The sequence below is a fragment of the Galeopterus variegatus genome, unplaced genomic scaffold (genome assembly GCF_000696425.1).
Source record: "Galeopterus variegatus unplaced genomic scaffold, G_variegatus-3.0.2 Scaffold556, whole genome shotgun sequence".
NCBI lineage: Eukaryota > Metazoa > Chordata > Mammalia > Dermoptera > Cynocephalidae > Galeopterus > Galeopterus variegatus.
Window position 1 is genome coordinate 280,371 of NW_007726667.1, and position 16,545 is coordinate 296,915.

The 16,545-nt window shown below is 57.8% G+C and overlaps 1 protein-coding gene across 1 annotated transcript; it reads left to right on the forward strand.

Annotated features, from left to right (window-relative positions):
- The first annotated feature begins 4,544 nt into the window (after positions 1-4,544).
- On the forward strand, positions 4,545-15,704 carry KLHL25 (kelch-like family member 25). Its single transcript, XM_008570016.1, has 2 exons — positions 4,545-6,343; positions 13,896-15,704. The coding sequence occupies exon 1, from the start codon at positions 4,550-4,552 to the stop codon at positions 6,317-6,319; it is 1,770 nt and encodes a 589-aa protein (XP_008568238.1). The 5' UTR covers positions 4,545-4,549; the 3' UTR covers positions 6,320-6,343; positions 13,896-15,704.
- Positions 15,705-16,545: the final 841 nt, after the last annotated feature.

Sequence of the window (16,545 nt, forward strand, 5' to 3'; positions counted from 1 at the left end):
CCGCCCTTGGCTTCAGTACACAAACAAACATGTGGTATTAAGTAGTGCTGTAAGGAAGGCGGAGGTGGGTGAGGTGTGGGGAGGGGCATGGCCTCAGCACGGTGGTCACTCTTGGAGGAGGGGACAGAGTGAGCCATGGCCCTTGGCTTCAGTACACAAACAAACATGTGGTATTAAGTAGTGCTGTAAGGAAGGCGGAGGTGGGTGAGGTATGGGGAGGGGCATGGCCTCAGCACGGTGGTCACTCTTGGAGGAGGGGACAGAGTGAGCCATGTCGGGGGCAAAAGGTGGTGGGTGGGGCGGGGGAGCACCCAGGCAGAGAGGGACAGCATGTGACAGGGTCCTGGGGCCTGACAAGAAGTCACTGTGGCCCAAGGCAGTGAGCAAGTTGGAACACAGTGGGACATGAGGCCAGAAGGGTAGATGGTAGGAAAGGACCTTCTCACATGGATGCCCGTAGGCCACAGTGAGGACTTGAGATTTTATGCAGGGTCCTGAGATGCTCCCGGAGAGTTTTGAGGTGGGTGCAATGTGATCCATGTGATGCTTTTTAAAAGATCCTGTTGTCTCCATTGGAGAAGTGGAATCTGGTGATGGGGTCAGCCGAGGGGAGGGACAGAGGTGGTAGCAGTGGAAGTGGTGAGAAGGGTCAGATTCGGGCTTCATCTAGCAGGTGGAGCCGTGGTACTTGCTGGTGTGTTGGATTTGGGGGGTGGCCTGAGCAAGCAAGAGGATGCTGTGCCATTTCCTGCTCTGCGGAGGTCTGGGGGAGGAGCAGGTTTGGGGAAATGTTGAGAACTCTTCTAGCTATGTTACGGTCCGTCCGTCGAGGTAACCATTAGACTTGCAGATACTTTGTCATGTAGGTGAAGAGCCCAAGAGGAAGGAGGCAGGACCCCGGTCCCCGGCTCCCAGGCCTGTCCTCTGTGCCAGCAGGCCTGGGGGGGAGATATGCAGCTCTGCTGGTCCCCTTCCTGTGTGGCCTTGGCCACAGCGGGGCACATGTCTGGCCTCTGCATCCTTGGCTGTAAGCTGAGGCTTCTGTGCCTCAGGTTCTGGAGCGAGTCAGTGAACAGCCATTGTCACTGGGAGATTGGCTCAGGGGTAGGTGCCACTCAAAAGGAGGTGGGACAGACAGGGGAAACAGTGGGGCAAGTGCTCTGGTCTGGCACAGAGGTGCCCCAGGCTGGCGGCTGGCAGGGTGGGAACTTGCCTGGGTGTGTACGTGAGTAGCTGATGTTTGCATCAGTGGGCAGGCATTTTTGGCGCTGAGTTTAGCAAGATGCCAGTCAGCTCTGGGGCCCCAGGCGGCCCACTTAGCATTGGCTTTGGAGAGGTCACTGCTTTACATTCTCAGGGTAGTCGTGGCTGCTGTGTTCAGATTTGCCCTACTTTTTGGCACTTTCTCAGTCTTCTGAGTCTTCCTGTGTCCTGCCCATAACCCCCTCCAGAGGGAGTCTCCACCTGGATACCCTTGCAGACAGCTCTGTTCACACAGCACTACAGCGTGGAGTTGGGGCCCAGCCCTGACCCCACAGCCCCCAGGGTCATCTGCCTTGAGAGCAGGAACTGGGGCCCATTAGGAGGACTGAGAGGGAGGGAAGCTAAGGGCACTGCCAAGACCAGAAAGCCCCGAGGCCTCTGCCTGACCAGCTAGGAGTGTGTCATTGGGGTGACAATGTGGGGAAAGCAGAGGCTGGGTACCAGCTGGCCAGCCTGGCCAGGCCCTTGGGGCAGCCCTTCGAGCTCATTGCCCCTCAAGGGAGCAGCTACTGGGGTGTCCTGGTTTCAGGTCTGTAGTCACTAATGTGAAGATCTGGGATTCCAACTTGGGCTATCTGTAGAGAATCCCAGAAGGGTTGGCACCACACATGCGGTGTCCAAGCCTGAGCATTCAAAGTGGCATCAGACCAGTTTCAGAAATGGACTGGCTTCCCAACCAGGGCCAGGGTGGGGCAAGACGCCAGTGCAATGAGGTTCCTAGGGGCCCAGAGCAAGTAAGGCTCTCGGAAATGCAGGTGCATTGGTGATAGGACTGAGGCTAAGCCTCAGCATCCATGCCCTTGATTACAGCCCTGGGGGAGAGGGGTTGGGCCTGGGCGACCCAGGGCCCTGAATTGGAGTCCTCCTTGGTCCTCAGCTCTCTGGGTACCCTCCCATTTTCCCCAGTGTGGTCTGCAGACCAGAGGCAACAAATACCTCATAAAGTGTCCTTGCACGGTGGGGGTGGGGCAGGATGAGACAGAACCACCCGGTGAATGGCCATGTTTGGGAAAGTATCTGATGACTGAGGGGGTGGAAGCTGGAAGGAGGATTTAGCAATCACAGCTAGATTTGGGGAGATGTGTTGCAGGGTCCAGAATTCAGATTGGGCAATTCCCACTGGTCGGGGGCCGAGCTGGCAGCAAAGCCTCCCTGGGACCAGGTCTGCACAGGCTCAGTCTCTGTGGTACCCTGTCCCAGGGCCCGGGTCAGAGGGCGTACTCGGGAAATAATTGCCAATGAGCGAGTGAATCATGGAGGCCTGAGTAGGATGGGGCTTCCACTTCACAAGAAGAGAAAAGTGAGCTACAGGGAAGGGGGCCCCAGGGTGGTGGTCCAGCACTCGCCCCACCCCCAAGCAGCTGGCCTCACAGCTCTGAGCTCAGCTCCTGCAGGCTTGCACAGCAGTGTCCCAGGCAGGTCCTCTGCTCGCAGTCTGCCTGCAGCTTGGGAATCTGACCAGCAAGGCCAGGCCCAGCTTGGCCCGGCTCGGCCTCCATGCCCCCCCCTGCCCAGCCCAGGCACAGGGGCCTTGCCCGGGCAGCTCTGATCACATCAGTCTGTGGCTTCTCTGGTTCTTTGCCAGGGGAGGAGTGAGTGAGAGAGCAATGCAGTTGGACACCAATTTACAATTTCACTGAAGCATGAAATCGCTTCCTTCCTTTACCAGATTATACTTAAGTAGAAAATTGACTTGGGGCAGGGGGAGTATATACTTTTGAAAATTAAAAATGGAGAAGAAACTTCATTGCTTTGGGTTTTGTGGGGGTTTTTTTGCTTTATTTCCAGCAGGAAGAAGGCAGCACCAACTTCAGGGGGGCGGGACACTGGAACACAGTCTGTTTTCTGGCCAGTTTTTCTCCATGCTTGTGATGTTTGCTGCCTCTGTTTGAGCCTCGTTTTTGGGTTTTGTGGGGGTTTTTTTTGCTTTATTTCCAGCAGAAAGAAGGCAGCACCAACTTCAGGGGGGCGGGACACTGGAACACAATCTGTTTTCTGGCCAGTTTTTCTCCATGCTTGTGATGTTTGCTGCCTCTGTTTGAGCCTCGTGTCCACGGCACTGAACTGGAGTCCTGGGTCATGCCATCAGCTGGACGTTAATAAGTGCTTTAATCCCCCAGTCAAGCGGGTGGTACACCTTGTCTGTCTGGTTGCACAGACCATCACTCTGAGCGCCGTGCCCTGGCCTGAGCGGGCAGACTCGAGAGGCAGGTGGGGGCTTGCTGGGGCCAGGAAGGCTCCACTGTCACCAGTGTTCCAGCTGCTTTGCTTGGGACAAAGCTGGATTGCTTTAGTGTTTGGCACATCCTGCTGTCACCCCAGGCCTTTATCTTGGTCTCGAGGGTGAGTCACTGGTCAGCAGGACTCACCTCTAGACCCTCACTCATCCCAGATGGTTGAAGATGCCTCTGGAGACCCCTGGATTGGGAAAAGGTGTCTACACTGAGCACCAGGGCCGTGATGGTGGCTCTTGGCCAGTACTGCTTAGATTGAGCTTGGGACAGAGCGCACTGCAAGCAGGACAGGGGGTGTGTAAGGCCTCGTTTGTGTGTCCACAGCTCCTTGGGGATGTTGTTTCAAAAGTCCCCCACAGCAAGCCCCGCAGGAACCAGTCTCCCCGGGTAAGTGGAGGCAGAGGTTGGGCTCAGACTGGGCAGCCTGTGTGGGAATCCTGGCCCTGGCACTTTGGGTAGCTACTTGACCCCTCTGAGCCTTGGCTTCCCCAGCTATGAAATGGAGCTCACTAGAGAAGCTTCCCTTCAAGGACTGTCCCAAAGGTGGCACACAGCCAAGGGTGCCCATTACTTAGCACTGCCCTGATGTGCCATATGTGTGTCCCCACACCATACATGTGTCCCCGTAACCACAGGAGGCAGCCCCAGTTCAAGCTTGCCCAGCGGTGGCTTGGCTCGGCCAAAGATGTCTGTCCCAGAGCTGGTAAACGGATGAGAACAATACCAGCTTCTGCAGGGCAGGATGAGACCCTGCCACTCACCTGCACTGTCCTCCAACATGTGTCCAAGGGGGGGCTTGGTGCCAAAGATGTCTGTCCCAGAGCTGGTAAACGGATGAGAACAATACCAGCTTCTGCAGGACAGGATGAGACCCTGCCACTCACCTGCACTGTCCTCCAACATGTGTCCAAGGGGGGGCTTGGTTTGGCAGAGCTGGAGGGGGGTAGGGGGGACAGGCAATGCATCTCGGGCTGAGGGCTGAAGCTGCCAGGAGGGCAGATGGGCAGGAGGCCCCCTCACCTGTGGCTTGTTCCCCAGCAGGTTGGTGCACCATGTCGGTCAGCGTCCATGAGACCCGCAAGTCGCGGAGCAGTACAGGCTCCATGAACGTCACCCTCTTCCACAAGGCCTCCCACCCTGACTGCGTGCTGGCCCACCTCAACACGCTGCGCAAGCACCGCATGTTCACCGATGTCACACTCTGGGCGGGCGACCGCGCCTTCCCTTGCCACCGTGCGGTGCTGGCCGCCTCTAGCCGCTACTTTGAGGCTATGTTCAGCCACGGGCTGCGGGAGAGCCGGGACGACACAGTCAACTTCCAGGACAACCTGCACCCCGAGGTGCTGGAGCTGCTGCTGGACTTCGCATACTCCTCGCGCATCGTCATCAACGAGGAGAATGCCGAGTCGCTGCTGGAGGCGGGCGACATGCTGCAGTTCCATGACGTGCGTGATGCTGCCGCCGAGTTCCTGGAGAAGAACCTCTTCCCCTCCAACTGCCTGGGCATGATGCTGCTGTCAGACGCCCACCAGTGCCGCCGGCTGTACGAGCTGTCCTGGCGCATGTGCCTGGTGCACTTCGAGACGGTGCGGCAGAGCGAGGACTTCAACAGCCTGTCCAAGGACACGCTGCTGGATCTCATCTCGAGCGACGAGCTGGAGACTGAGGACGAGCGGGTGGTCTTTGAGGCCATCCTGCAGTGGGTGAAGCATGACCTTGAGCCGCGGAAGGCCCACCTGCCCGAGCTCCTCCGCAGCGTGCGGCTGGCCCTGCTGCCGTCCGACTGCCTGAAGGAGGCCATCTCCGGAGAGGCCCTCCTCATGGCAGACGAGCGCACCAAGCTCATCATCGATGAGGCCCTCTGCTGCAAGACTAGGATCCTGCAGAACGACGGGGTGGTCACCAGCCCCTGTGCCCGGCCGCGCAAGGCAGGCCACACGCTGCTTATCCTGGGGGGCCAGACCTTCATGTGCGACAAGATCTACCAAGTGGACCACAAGGCCAAGGAGATCATCCCCAAGGCGGACCTGCCCAGCCCCCGAAAGGAGTTCAGCGCCTCGGCCATTGGCTGCAAGGTCTACGTGACTGGGGGCCGGGGCTCCGAGAACGGGGTCTCCAAGGACGTCTGGGTGTATGACACCGTGCATGAGGAGTGGTCCAAGGCTGCGCCCATGCTGATCGCCCGCTTTGGCCACGGCTCAGCTGAGCTGGAGAACTGCCTCTACGTAGTCGGGGGACACACGTCCCTGGCAGGCGTCTTCCCAGCCTCGCCTTCTGTCTCCCTGAAGCAGGTGGAGAAGTACGACCCTGGGGCCAACAAGTGGACCATGGTGGCCCCACTGAGGGACGGCGTCAGCAATGCTGCAGTGGTAAGTGCCAAGCTGAAGCTCTTTGTTTTCGGAGGGACCAGCATCCACCGGGACATGGTGTCCAAAGTCCAGTGCTACGACCCCTCAGAGAACCGGTGGACAATCAAGGCCGAGTGCCCGCAGCCGTGGCGGTACACAGCCGCCGCCGTCTTGGGCAGCCAGATCTTCATCATGGGAGGAGATACGGAATTCACGGCTGCCTCTGCCTACCGCTTCGACTGCGAGACCAACCAGTGGACGCGGATCGGGGACATGACTGCCAAGCGCATGTCCTGCCATGCCCTAGCATCAGGCAACAAGCTCTACGTTGTGGGGGGCTACTTCGGGACCCAGAGGTGTAAGACCCTGGACTGCTATGACCCCACTTCAGACACGTGGAACTGCATCACTACGGTACCCTACTCGCTCATCCCCACAGCCTTCGTCAGCACTTGGAAGCACCTGCCTGCGTGAGGAGCACCTGCAGAGCCCAGTGGGGTGAGCCCCCAGCAGCCTGGGCCACTCTAGGCCCATGGGAGGGTGGGAAAGGGGGACATATTCCTGCATGTTCCCACTCTGGGCAAAGGTCACCATGCCTTCAGGGAAGCTGGGTGGGCAGCGGGTGGCTGATGTGCTCTGGGCTGACTCCTGCCCCTGCCTCTCACTCACGGTTGACCTTGAGCAAAATGACAGCCCCTCTGCAAAATGCGACGATAGCCCTAGGCCAGCACAGTGGTTCCCAAACATGGCCACACATCAGAATCACCCGGGTACCTTTTGACAGTGCCGTGTGGAGTTGAGGCCAACCTGCCAAGTTTCAGGGCACAATCTCCACGCAAGCCCGCTCTCCTTCTGACACCAGCTGCAAGGCAGGGGGCTTCCCAAACCACCCTTGGGTTGGACAGTTGGCTAGAAGGACTCCCAGAGATCACTGAAGGCTGTTATGCTCACAGTTACAGCTCATTACAGGGAAAGGATTTCTGTTCAGACTGGCCAAGGGAAGGGAACATAGGGCAGAGTCCAGGCGAGTCATCCTCTCCCCATGGGATCAGGACAGGGTCACTATCCCAGCACCGATGAGTGACAGTATGCAGGAAGTGTTGCCAGCCAGGGCAGTTCATGCGAGTGTGGTGTCCGTAGTTAGTGTTGGGGCTCCACCACGTGGACAGGGTTGGTTGGTTGGTTACTGACATGGCTACTCTCAGTCTCCAGGTGGAGTGACACAGCATGACCCAGACCCCCACCCTAAATCACATGGTCGTCAGGTGTGGCCACCATCCCCCAAACAAGAACACTCCCATCAGCTGTGTCATAGATCACATCCTGGAAGCTGAAGGCAAGGCCACATTCTCCACTACACAAATGCCACGGCCCAGCCACACTCAGAGCTGTTATGCCAGAACCTCTGGATATCAGTGCCGTGGGGCAGCTGGCCCAGGGTTGGGTTGAGTCCTGCCTCTCTGGGGGCAGCTTCGTGCCCACTGGGGTTCTAGGGCACCTCTGTGAGGTGGGTTAGGTGAAGTCGTCTCTCCACCCGCAGAGCAGGGTCTGCTGCAGAATGGGTGCCCCTGAGTTGCTTCTGTTCTCTGTGTTCTTAGCATCATCATGTGGAGTCATTGCGTGGAAGCAAGTGTGGGTGACAGTGGGTAGAGAGACAGTGACACATCAGGCCTCTGGGGAGGTGACAGGAGGGATGGTGGGAGATGCGCTGAGGGCCTGAGGAGGGTGAAGGGAAAGGAGAGGGCAGGAGGAAACTCTCCTCTGGTGCTGGTATTATCTCCTGAGGGGCTGGGTTTGGGGTTGGGGTCTTTCCTGCAGCTTCTGGGGGTAGGATCGGAGGCTGCAAGGGGGTTCCGAGCCAGCCTGGGTAGGGGTAGGGGCCACCATGGGTGGTGGGCTTTGTGTTCTAGCACACCCTCTGATCAGGTCCTGCCCTTGTCCCTTGTCCCAGCTCAGCCCCCATCCTGGGCCCCTCACAGCTGGGGCGGTGCAGGGAGGCATAGGTCCCCAGGGGGCTCTAAATCTGGGGTTGGGCAGGAGACCCCGAGGTGCTGATCTACCTCAAGCACAAGAGGAGATGTGGAGGAAGCTGCTTCTGCCCACCCGGCTGGCACCAGCGGCCGTGCCAAGGGAGCCCAGGCCCTTCACTGTCCCACCTGCCTCCGGCTGCTGCAGTGCTAAGGGACCACACTGGTCCCATGTGCAGGTTCACCTCCCTTCAATTCAGGTCACAGGAGCCAGCCCAAGCCGAAATACCATTTTCCTCAGTGATCCAGTAGCTGCCAGCGGGAGTGCTGAGAGCTGTGCTGGGCGGAGGCCGTCGCCGCCAGCCGGGAGCAGCCCGAGCGCAGCCGGTGTTCAGCCAGGAGCTTGGAGCCTGCGAAACCTTTGCATCTCCTGGCGGGGAGGTGCGGGCACTTGGGCTCATCAGGGCAGCTGCCTGGGAACGTGGCTTTGTTCTCTTTGAAGGCTTTTCTGTTTTGTTTTATTCTAAGGCTTTTCTGTTTTGTTTTATTCTAATCCATTCCCTTCCTCTTTGGGAGAAAAATCTGACCCACTGAATTTCTGGCTCCCGCAGGGAGTGAGCTTACACGAAGACACTGGCACTCCCTGCTGATTCCCAGGTGCTGCTCTCCTGTACCTGAGGAAGCTGGGTGGTCACCTGGGCGACTGGAGATCCCTCCCACCTCAGGCCAGCCTAGGCGGGGGACCTGTCAATATGATCCAGAGGACTTGAATAGGGAGAAGGAGGAGCCAACTTCAGAGTCAGCTTTTGTTAAGGGAAGCGATGAGAGGATGGCGATGGTGGTGGTTTCAGGACGCTGTGGGCTGCACCCGGTCCCCACAGTCTTGATGGCTGTGACTCAGGAGGCGCATTCCCATGCCCAGCTGAGCACTGCGTGCCTTTTGTTCCATTCAGAACTCCTCAGTCCTGGGGGTGGGGGCAGCTGTCCTCAGCCCATTTAGGGAAGAGAAGTACACACAGGTTAATTGCAGAAGACCCAGCCAGTCCCAGGCCCACTGAGAAGCCACGCCCAGACCCTGCCATCCCAGCACTGTGTCCCCAAGGTGTTTGTAAGCATCTCCAGGCTGCAGGCTTTTCTGCTTGAGGTTGCTTTTAGGCTTCAGCTGCTGCCCTGCAGTCTAGCAGTTTCCTTCCTTCTCGTGGGCCCCAGCAGCCAACCAGACTCAATCTGTCCCCTCAGGCTGACCCTGGGCTGTTCCCATGCTCTGCAAAGCCCTGCCTCCTGTTCAGTTTCTGCTGCCTGGGCAGCTACAAATATCTGGGTTCTCTTCAAAGTTAGGAGCATAAACTGGGCTCCCTAAAGGGCCCATAACACAAAGCAGAGCCTGGCCCTCCCCAGGTCTCAGGGGACACTCCCCACCCCTCTTTAGCTCCCTGGGACTTGGAGCCACAGGAAGTCAAGCCTGTGTTGCTGAGACAGCCACCATGGTGCTGCCAGGACGGAGCTGGAGGAGAGTCTCTAGCTCAGCAGCCACAGACCAGGACCTGATGTGTGGACCTGTGTGGGAAAGGGCTGAGCCCTGAACCCAGGACAAGGCTCAGGAGGAGCTGGGACAAGCATCCCCATCAAGGATCAAGTCAGGAAGGGCCGAAACACGGCGCCCCTGCTGCCCCCCACTGTCCGTCCTGCGTGGGCACCAAGTGACCATGGCAACCTCCACTGAGCCTGGCCGCCATGTGGGAGGGCCTCAGCCAGTGGATCAGCCATCTAGATCGTCGTCTGCCGGTGCCTTGGCAGAGATGGTTCTGTACCCACCTGCCCCTCCAGTTCCCCTCCCTGGCCCTGCCATCCTGCAAGTGTCGCTGACTTTCCTGATTCCACACTGGGCTAGCTGTTCTTGTGGCTGTGGGACTCCGATGTAAACTCAGGATCTCAGCTGGAGGTCCCCTACACACTGCAGCCTCTCCCCATACTCCAGTGACGTCCCCTGTTGTCCCCAAGCGCTCCTTCCCTATCCTGGCCACCTGTTTTGACTCTTGGCAGGTGCCTGCAGCTTTGCTGCATGCTCTGTATTCATGCTCTCGTTTAGTCCTCCCAGAAATATTTGTTGTAGGAGCTGCTACCACAGAGCTGGCCACGAGGACTGTGGGAGCGCAGGCAGTGGGCATCAGATAAGCAGCTAGGAAGGACTGGAACAGGATGTGAGCTGATGTGCCCACTCCTGCAGGCGTCTTCGAGCCAGCCACCGGGCTCCTCACCTCTGTAGCCTGGCAGGGAGGGACTGCCCTGTAGGGACTGCCGTGTTGGAAACTGAACTCCTGCAGGGCTCCAGGGCCAGCCCCTTTGCTCCAGTGTTGTAGTCAGACAGATGTCCCGAGGGGACAGCGGCCAGCACTGGCGGGGGAGACCCTGGAGCTGGGTGTGGGCCCCTGCCTCCCTGGGTCACCTGCTAAGGGTGGACTCGCTATGGATGTTCTCTCCCTCTCTCTCTCTCTCCTACTGAATGCCCCTGCAATCCTTCTCCCCGCAGTGCCTGTCCGGCCTGCCTCTGGCCTGGAGGGCTGTAGAGTGTCGGGCAGGCGTCCAGGCCGCGAGCGTACCCTCTCTTCATGATGGGGGCAGGGCGAGGCTCCAGTCCAGCTCTGGGAAGGGCCACACTCGTTAGTCCCCTGTGGAGCTCAGTTACTGCCGCAGGAGGGACAGTTCAGCACATTCCATCTCACCTTAGAAGTTGTTGCTACAAAGAGGAAGTCCCAGAGCAGAGGACTAAGGGTTTCCACCAGCCTCCCGAGTGGGCCTGGCATGGACGTGAGTGCCTGGGGCTGGAATCTTTGTCAGCGGAGGCATCATCGTCATTCATTCCTGTGCTAGCTCTGGGAAGAAGACACCACCCTGCCCTCAATGTCTGAATCCAGCAGGGCAGACCCTACCCCAGCAACCCATATGCAGACATACGTCCATTCTGCAAGCTGGAGGACTATCCTGTTTCACAGATGAGCAAACCGGGCCTCCGAGGAGCAGCTGCCGAGAATCAGGGGGTCCCAGACTGGGACGGCCATGGGACAAGCCTGAAAGCAGCTGTGTGATCCAGGAGGGAACATGGAGCCTGGCAGCATGGCTCCCAGGTCCTCTGCCTTTCAGGTGCCATCTCTATGTACTCTACAGCTTGGACAGTTGGGGAAGGGGGTTGCATGCCGTGACCCCTAACCCCTGGCACCAGCAGCTTTTGTTTAGTTTAAGGCAGCGTGGGGCTTTGACATGGCAGCGTGTAGTGTGCTGGGCCAGGCCGGGCCCCAGAGGTTTGGGTTTGCCATCTTGGAGCATCTCGAGATGTTGAGGGGTCTTGTGACCCAACTTCTCACTTGTAAGGAGTTTGGAGGAATTTGGGGAGCCTTTGTCAGCCCAGCTGAGAAAACAGTGGCCACCCTGCTCAGCCCACACATCTGGGAGCTCGTTGGCCACGTGGCGATGGCAGAATTCCTACAGAGCAGCACCAGTCAGCCTGCCAGGAGCTCTGGCAGGGTGAGCAAGGGGTACACCCACTTAAAGGAAAAACATTCCACAGGTCACCAGTGCTGGTTCAAGTTCTTATTATATTATTACTTAAATATATACAAGCGCGCAACTAGATAAAAGCTCCTTGTGTTTGTAGTCTTACACAACTACCAAGCTAACACATATGTACAGGTTAAATACTACCAAGCCGGGGTCACCAGTGCTGGTTCAAGTTCTTATTATATTATTACTTAAATATATACAAGCGCACAACTAGATAAAAGCTCCTTGCGTTTGTAGTCTTACACAACTACCAAGCTAACACATATGTACAGGTTAAATACTACCAAGCCGTTAGCTCAGCTGGTTAGTGTGTGGTGCTGATTACACCAAGGTCAGGGGCTTGGATCCCCTTACTGGCCAGCTGCCTCACAAAATCCAGGTCAGCATGTGGCATTCTGGGTATGTCACCGTTGGTCGATGTCTTGCTGAGAACAGATTGCCTCTGCCCCATGGAATGAATGAATGAGCGAATGAATGAACATGCAGGGTCACAGTGGAGTGCGGCCTGCCTGTGCCCGTGCCCGTGCCCATGCAAGAGGGCTCACTTTTCTTTTCCCTCTCGGACCCTCCATGAGCCCATCCTCGGGCAGCTCACTGTGCAGGGACATCACATGGTCTTCCCTCAGCACAAATGTGCCTCCTTGGTTTACGGCTACCTCGGAGTCCGCGGCCCTTACAGCACTGACCAGAGTGAGGGTGCTACAGGACTGACATCGTGCAGGGACGCAGGGAAACCCTGTGGCGAGCTCCCAGCGCCCAGAGAACCACTGTCAGGGACCCTGCCCCTCAGGATATGGCTGCTCCTAGCTGTCCCCAGAGGGTCGCCCACCTTGAGCTTCCTGTCTCCTGCAGGTGTGTCTGTCAATGTGGTCATCGCAGCAGTTGCTGCTCTGGCCAAAGGTTCACTTCTGGACTCCATCTCCTACAGCCACTTTCCTCCTTGGAGCTGGGCCCAGGTTACAGGGAGCTGTCACTGTGGGTCAGGCTTTAGAAGTCGTCACACCCACAAGTCGGCACTGGGGACTTTCTGCACAGAAGCTCTCATAGGCATTAGATTGCTCCGTCCTCCTCGTTTCCGGAGGCAGTGTGACCTCGGAGCAGGCTTGCCACTGACTGAGAACACAGGGCTGGAGTGGGGCTGCTGACCCCAGGTAATGTCTTCATTCCCCACTGTGTCCCCACGGCCTGCCACGGGGCCTGGTGTCCACAGGCTGTGTGGTAACCATTGGTCCAGCGGATGATCAAGTGTGCCCACTGCCGTCTGCAGCCTGTCGCATGTTCTCCTAACAGCACGGCCGGCTGTGTCCCTTTCCCTGCTCACAGACCGTCTGTCTGCCCCTTGGTCACTAGGTCTCCAGCTCACTGCCTACTTTTACTTGATTTTCAAATGTGCCAAGTTCCTACCTCAGGGCCTTTGCACATGCCCTTCCTTCTGCCTGGACTGCTGTCCCCTCCAGCTACCCTTCCTGGCCTTCAGGTCTAAGTTAAACATTCTTCTTCCCACACCCTTGCCTGGTTCCATCTCATCCCTTTTCAGCTTTCCATCTGTGGCTCTTCTCTCAGTGTGTAATCACCCAGTGTACACACTTGTACACGTCTGCAGTTTCTCCCACTGGAGGGCCATCCGTGGGGACAGTAGCTGTCCTCCTGTTTCCCCAGGGCTCACCATGGTGCCTGCTGGGTTGAGGACATGCAGGGGATGTGGTCTGAGTGGATGAACGGACAGATGAGTAATATTCCCATATTCTAGGGGTTACAGCTAGGGTTCTCCAGAGAGCCAGAACCGAGAACATAGAGATACAGGAGAGGGCACTTATTAGGGTAATTGGCTCACAGGATTGTGGGGGTTGAGAAGTCCCACGACAGGCCATCTGCAAGCTGGAGAACTGGGAAAGCCGCTGGTGTAACTCTCAGTCCGAGGCCCACGAGCCCAGGGGCTACTGGTGCACATTCTGGAGTCCGAAGGCCAGAGAACCTGGAGTTCTGACGTCCACAGGCAGGAGAAGGGCACTCCCGCTCCGGAGAGTGAAGCCCAGATTGGCCCTTCCTCCCACTCTGTCCCATCCAGCCCCCAGCCCATTGGATGGTACCACCCACATGGAGGGCAGGTCTTCCACACTCAGGCCACCGAGTCATTCGCCAGCCTGCTCCGAAAACACCCTCACAGGCACACCTGGGGCAGCCCGGTCCTTCCCAGGCAAATGCCAAGCCACCTGGGCTTCCCTTTCAGCAGAGAGGCAGGCTCAGTGCCTGCTGAAGCATTGGGAATACCTGAGTGTCCCATAATCCGGTCAAGTTGTCACCCACAACCAGCCATCACACTGGGTGAGGGAGCTGCGGGTCAGGGGGTTGCTGAGCTGCTCCAGACTGCACCACGGAGGACAGAGCCGATCCCCACTCCCTGTCCTCCGATGTCAGGACCTGAGTTCCAGTCCTTATGTGCAGCCTCTCAATTATTTCATTCCAGGTTAGGACGCAACAGTGTGGCCACTGATTGATTTTCTCTCTCTCTCCCCTCTCCACAGACTCTGCGTGTTTCTCCCTTCGCCATGGCTGTGGCCCTCACTTTCACAGAGTGGCCTTGACCCTGTCTGCCACAGCCGGAAGCTCAACCGGTCCTGGGACAGCGCCCCAAGTGGCCAGAAGCCCGGCTGCACCAGCTCCAGGGAGCAGCAGCCTTGGGGGCTGTTGTGAGCTTTAGACGAGAGAAAAGGGGCCGTCTCCAGTGTCTTGTGTGCTCCCCAAGTCCTCTTCAGTTTTGCAGTGGTTTGTGGGAAGAAGGACCTTCTAGAGGGCATGGACTGCCACCAGGACCGCCCCATGGGCCTCCAGGAGAAGGATGCACTTGCAGAGCTGTGAGATACCCGAGTCAGCGGGTCCCTGACTGGGGCTGGCAGGCAGCGCTGCGTGGGCTTCAGGTCCCGCAGCACTGACAGCACAGCCTTCCCTTCCAGGGTTGCCCCGTCAGGTTGTGATGTCATCCAGACAGTGCCCCAGGCCTGGGGGAAACAGGATTCACCAGGGCTGAGAGAAGAATGTTGCCGAGAAGAAAACCCAAAACAAATTTCATAAGGGGCAGAAACCCCACAAGGTGACCTTGGTGACATCCACAAGGCTTCATTAGCAAATGACACCCAGACCCCCAAAGTTAAGAGGGAGATTTCTTGTGGGCCACTCTCCCAACCCCCAAGTCCCAACCCATCCACTGAAGTCCTTGTCCAGGATGCTGCGGCCAGGTGTGGACACAGGTGCTGGTGCCCACTTCCACAGGAGAGCAGGGGGTCACACTTAGCAGACTCAGGCCCCAGGTTGCCCTTGGAGGCTGCCCTGTCACCTCCCTTCTCAGAGCTTACCCTGAGAGGCAGTCATGACCCCAGGACCACCCCTGTCAACAACACTGGGTGCTCCTTCCCAGGAAATTATGGTCCCATTCTCCCAGACTAGGAGCAGCTCTGAGCTGGGGGCAGCAGAGGGACTCCAGGGCGCCCACTGCAGAGCCCGCTGGGGCTGGATGGACAGTGACGGGGCCTCTGGCATCCTGGCCTTGCAGCTGGGAGACCTGGATCTGGCCCGTTTGCTCCCCGAGCTCAAAAAGTAAGAGTGGAGACAAGAGGATTGCCAGATGCTGTTCATTGCCGTCACCTGCCAAGTCCCTGGGCCCTCACCAGTGTGTCCCCAGCATCTGGGTAGTGGAGAGATCAGCTTCCGCCAGGGCCGTCCTAACACCTGTGTTAGTTTCTAGGCTCATCCCTTGCTTACCCAACCTGCCATTTGAGGGGAGGGGGCTCGGTGCCATGGCCAGGGGCTTCCCAGGCCACCTGGCATTTGCTTGGTGCTGCTTGGCTGGTTCAGGATGGGGGCTCATAGTGGGCTACACTGTTGATAAAGATTTGGGGCCACATTTCAAACCAGCTAATCAGCTGTGAGTGCCCCCACACCTTGGCACCGGTGCTGGTCCTATGGGCTTCTCTTGGGGAGTGGGACCTTTGGGCTGGCTTTGCCCACTGATATGTTCCATCCGTAGGGCACCAGCTGCACATGCCTCTTTGGAAACAGCCAAAAGCAGGAGGTGCGTCCGGGCTCCTGGGACCCCACACACCTCGCCCATATTGGAGGCTGGCCTCCTTCACTCTGAGATCCGTCTCAGCCTCTGGTCCTGGTTCTGCTGGAGAAGTCTGGAGGCAGGCTGGTGGCGGAAGCTGTGGGCCTGCGGTGAGGGCCCTGCAACCCTGTGGGGTTGCTTCGTTGACATAAAGCACACTTGTAGCACAAAGGACCTAGCCATGGTGCTTTCCCCAAAAGTTGTAACTTTAAATAAAGAGTTGAGAAAATTCTTCGCTTCTCTTCTGTGCTGGGACCAGTCTTGGGGACACGCGTGGGCAGACTTTGGTTCCTCCCCCACCAGCCAGGGTGCAAAGTCTGCCCGTTGGTATCTGTCCCTCTGGTGAGTTGGAGGAGGACCCACCCCGAGGAGAGGACCTTCCTTTCCTCGTCAAGGTGTTTTAGCAGCAGAAGCCTTTACACTGATTTGTGGAAGGAATCCTGATCCTGACTCCTTACTCCTGAGAGCAGTTCTTCCCCAAAACCCCTGTATGATGAACTCCAAATTGAAGACAATTCCATTCATTTCAGCAGGGAGGACAATTATATGCTGTAGGCCCCCAATGGAAACTCATTTCTGTGAAATAACACAAGTGCCGCGAAGATGGGTGTAATTCCTTCAGCAGGTGGTGTCAGTGGTCACAACACGTCGCAGACTGGTTTGCCCTCGTTAGTGCGCGGCGACGCCCTGCTTAGCTGCTCCGGCTCATGCTTTTTCATGACCATTATGAACTATGAACTCCGGAGTGCGCCCACAGGTAAGACATACAGCTGTTGAGTGTTTTTTGGTCTTACCTTAAAACACCCCTTGACAGAGCGGGCAGCCCAAGAGGTGATACAGGCAGTGCTGCAGGCCAGGGGCCTGGGTAGGAGACTGTCACACTGTGACCCGGCTCTAGACCCCACGGCGACTGCACGGTGGCTCATCTCCAGTGGTGCTCGGGGGTGTGCAGGACCAGAGTCGCCAGGCAGGCTTGGGCGGAGTGAAGGAGCGCGGCACATGCGGAAGGAGGGTGCTGCGTAACGCCTCCCCGGGATCAAATGAGCACCTCCTCCTACGACTGAATGAGTGCA

Excerpts from the sequence above, each read along its gene's own strand:
- KLHL25 (XM_008570016.1), top strand. The coding sequence starts at position 4,550 with ATGTCGGTCAGCGTCCATGAGACCCGCAAGTCGCGGAGCAGTACAGGC.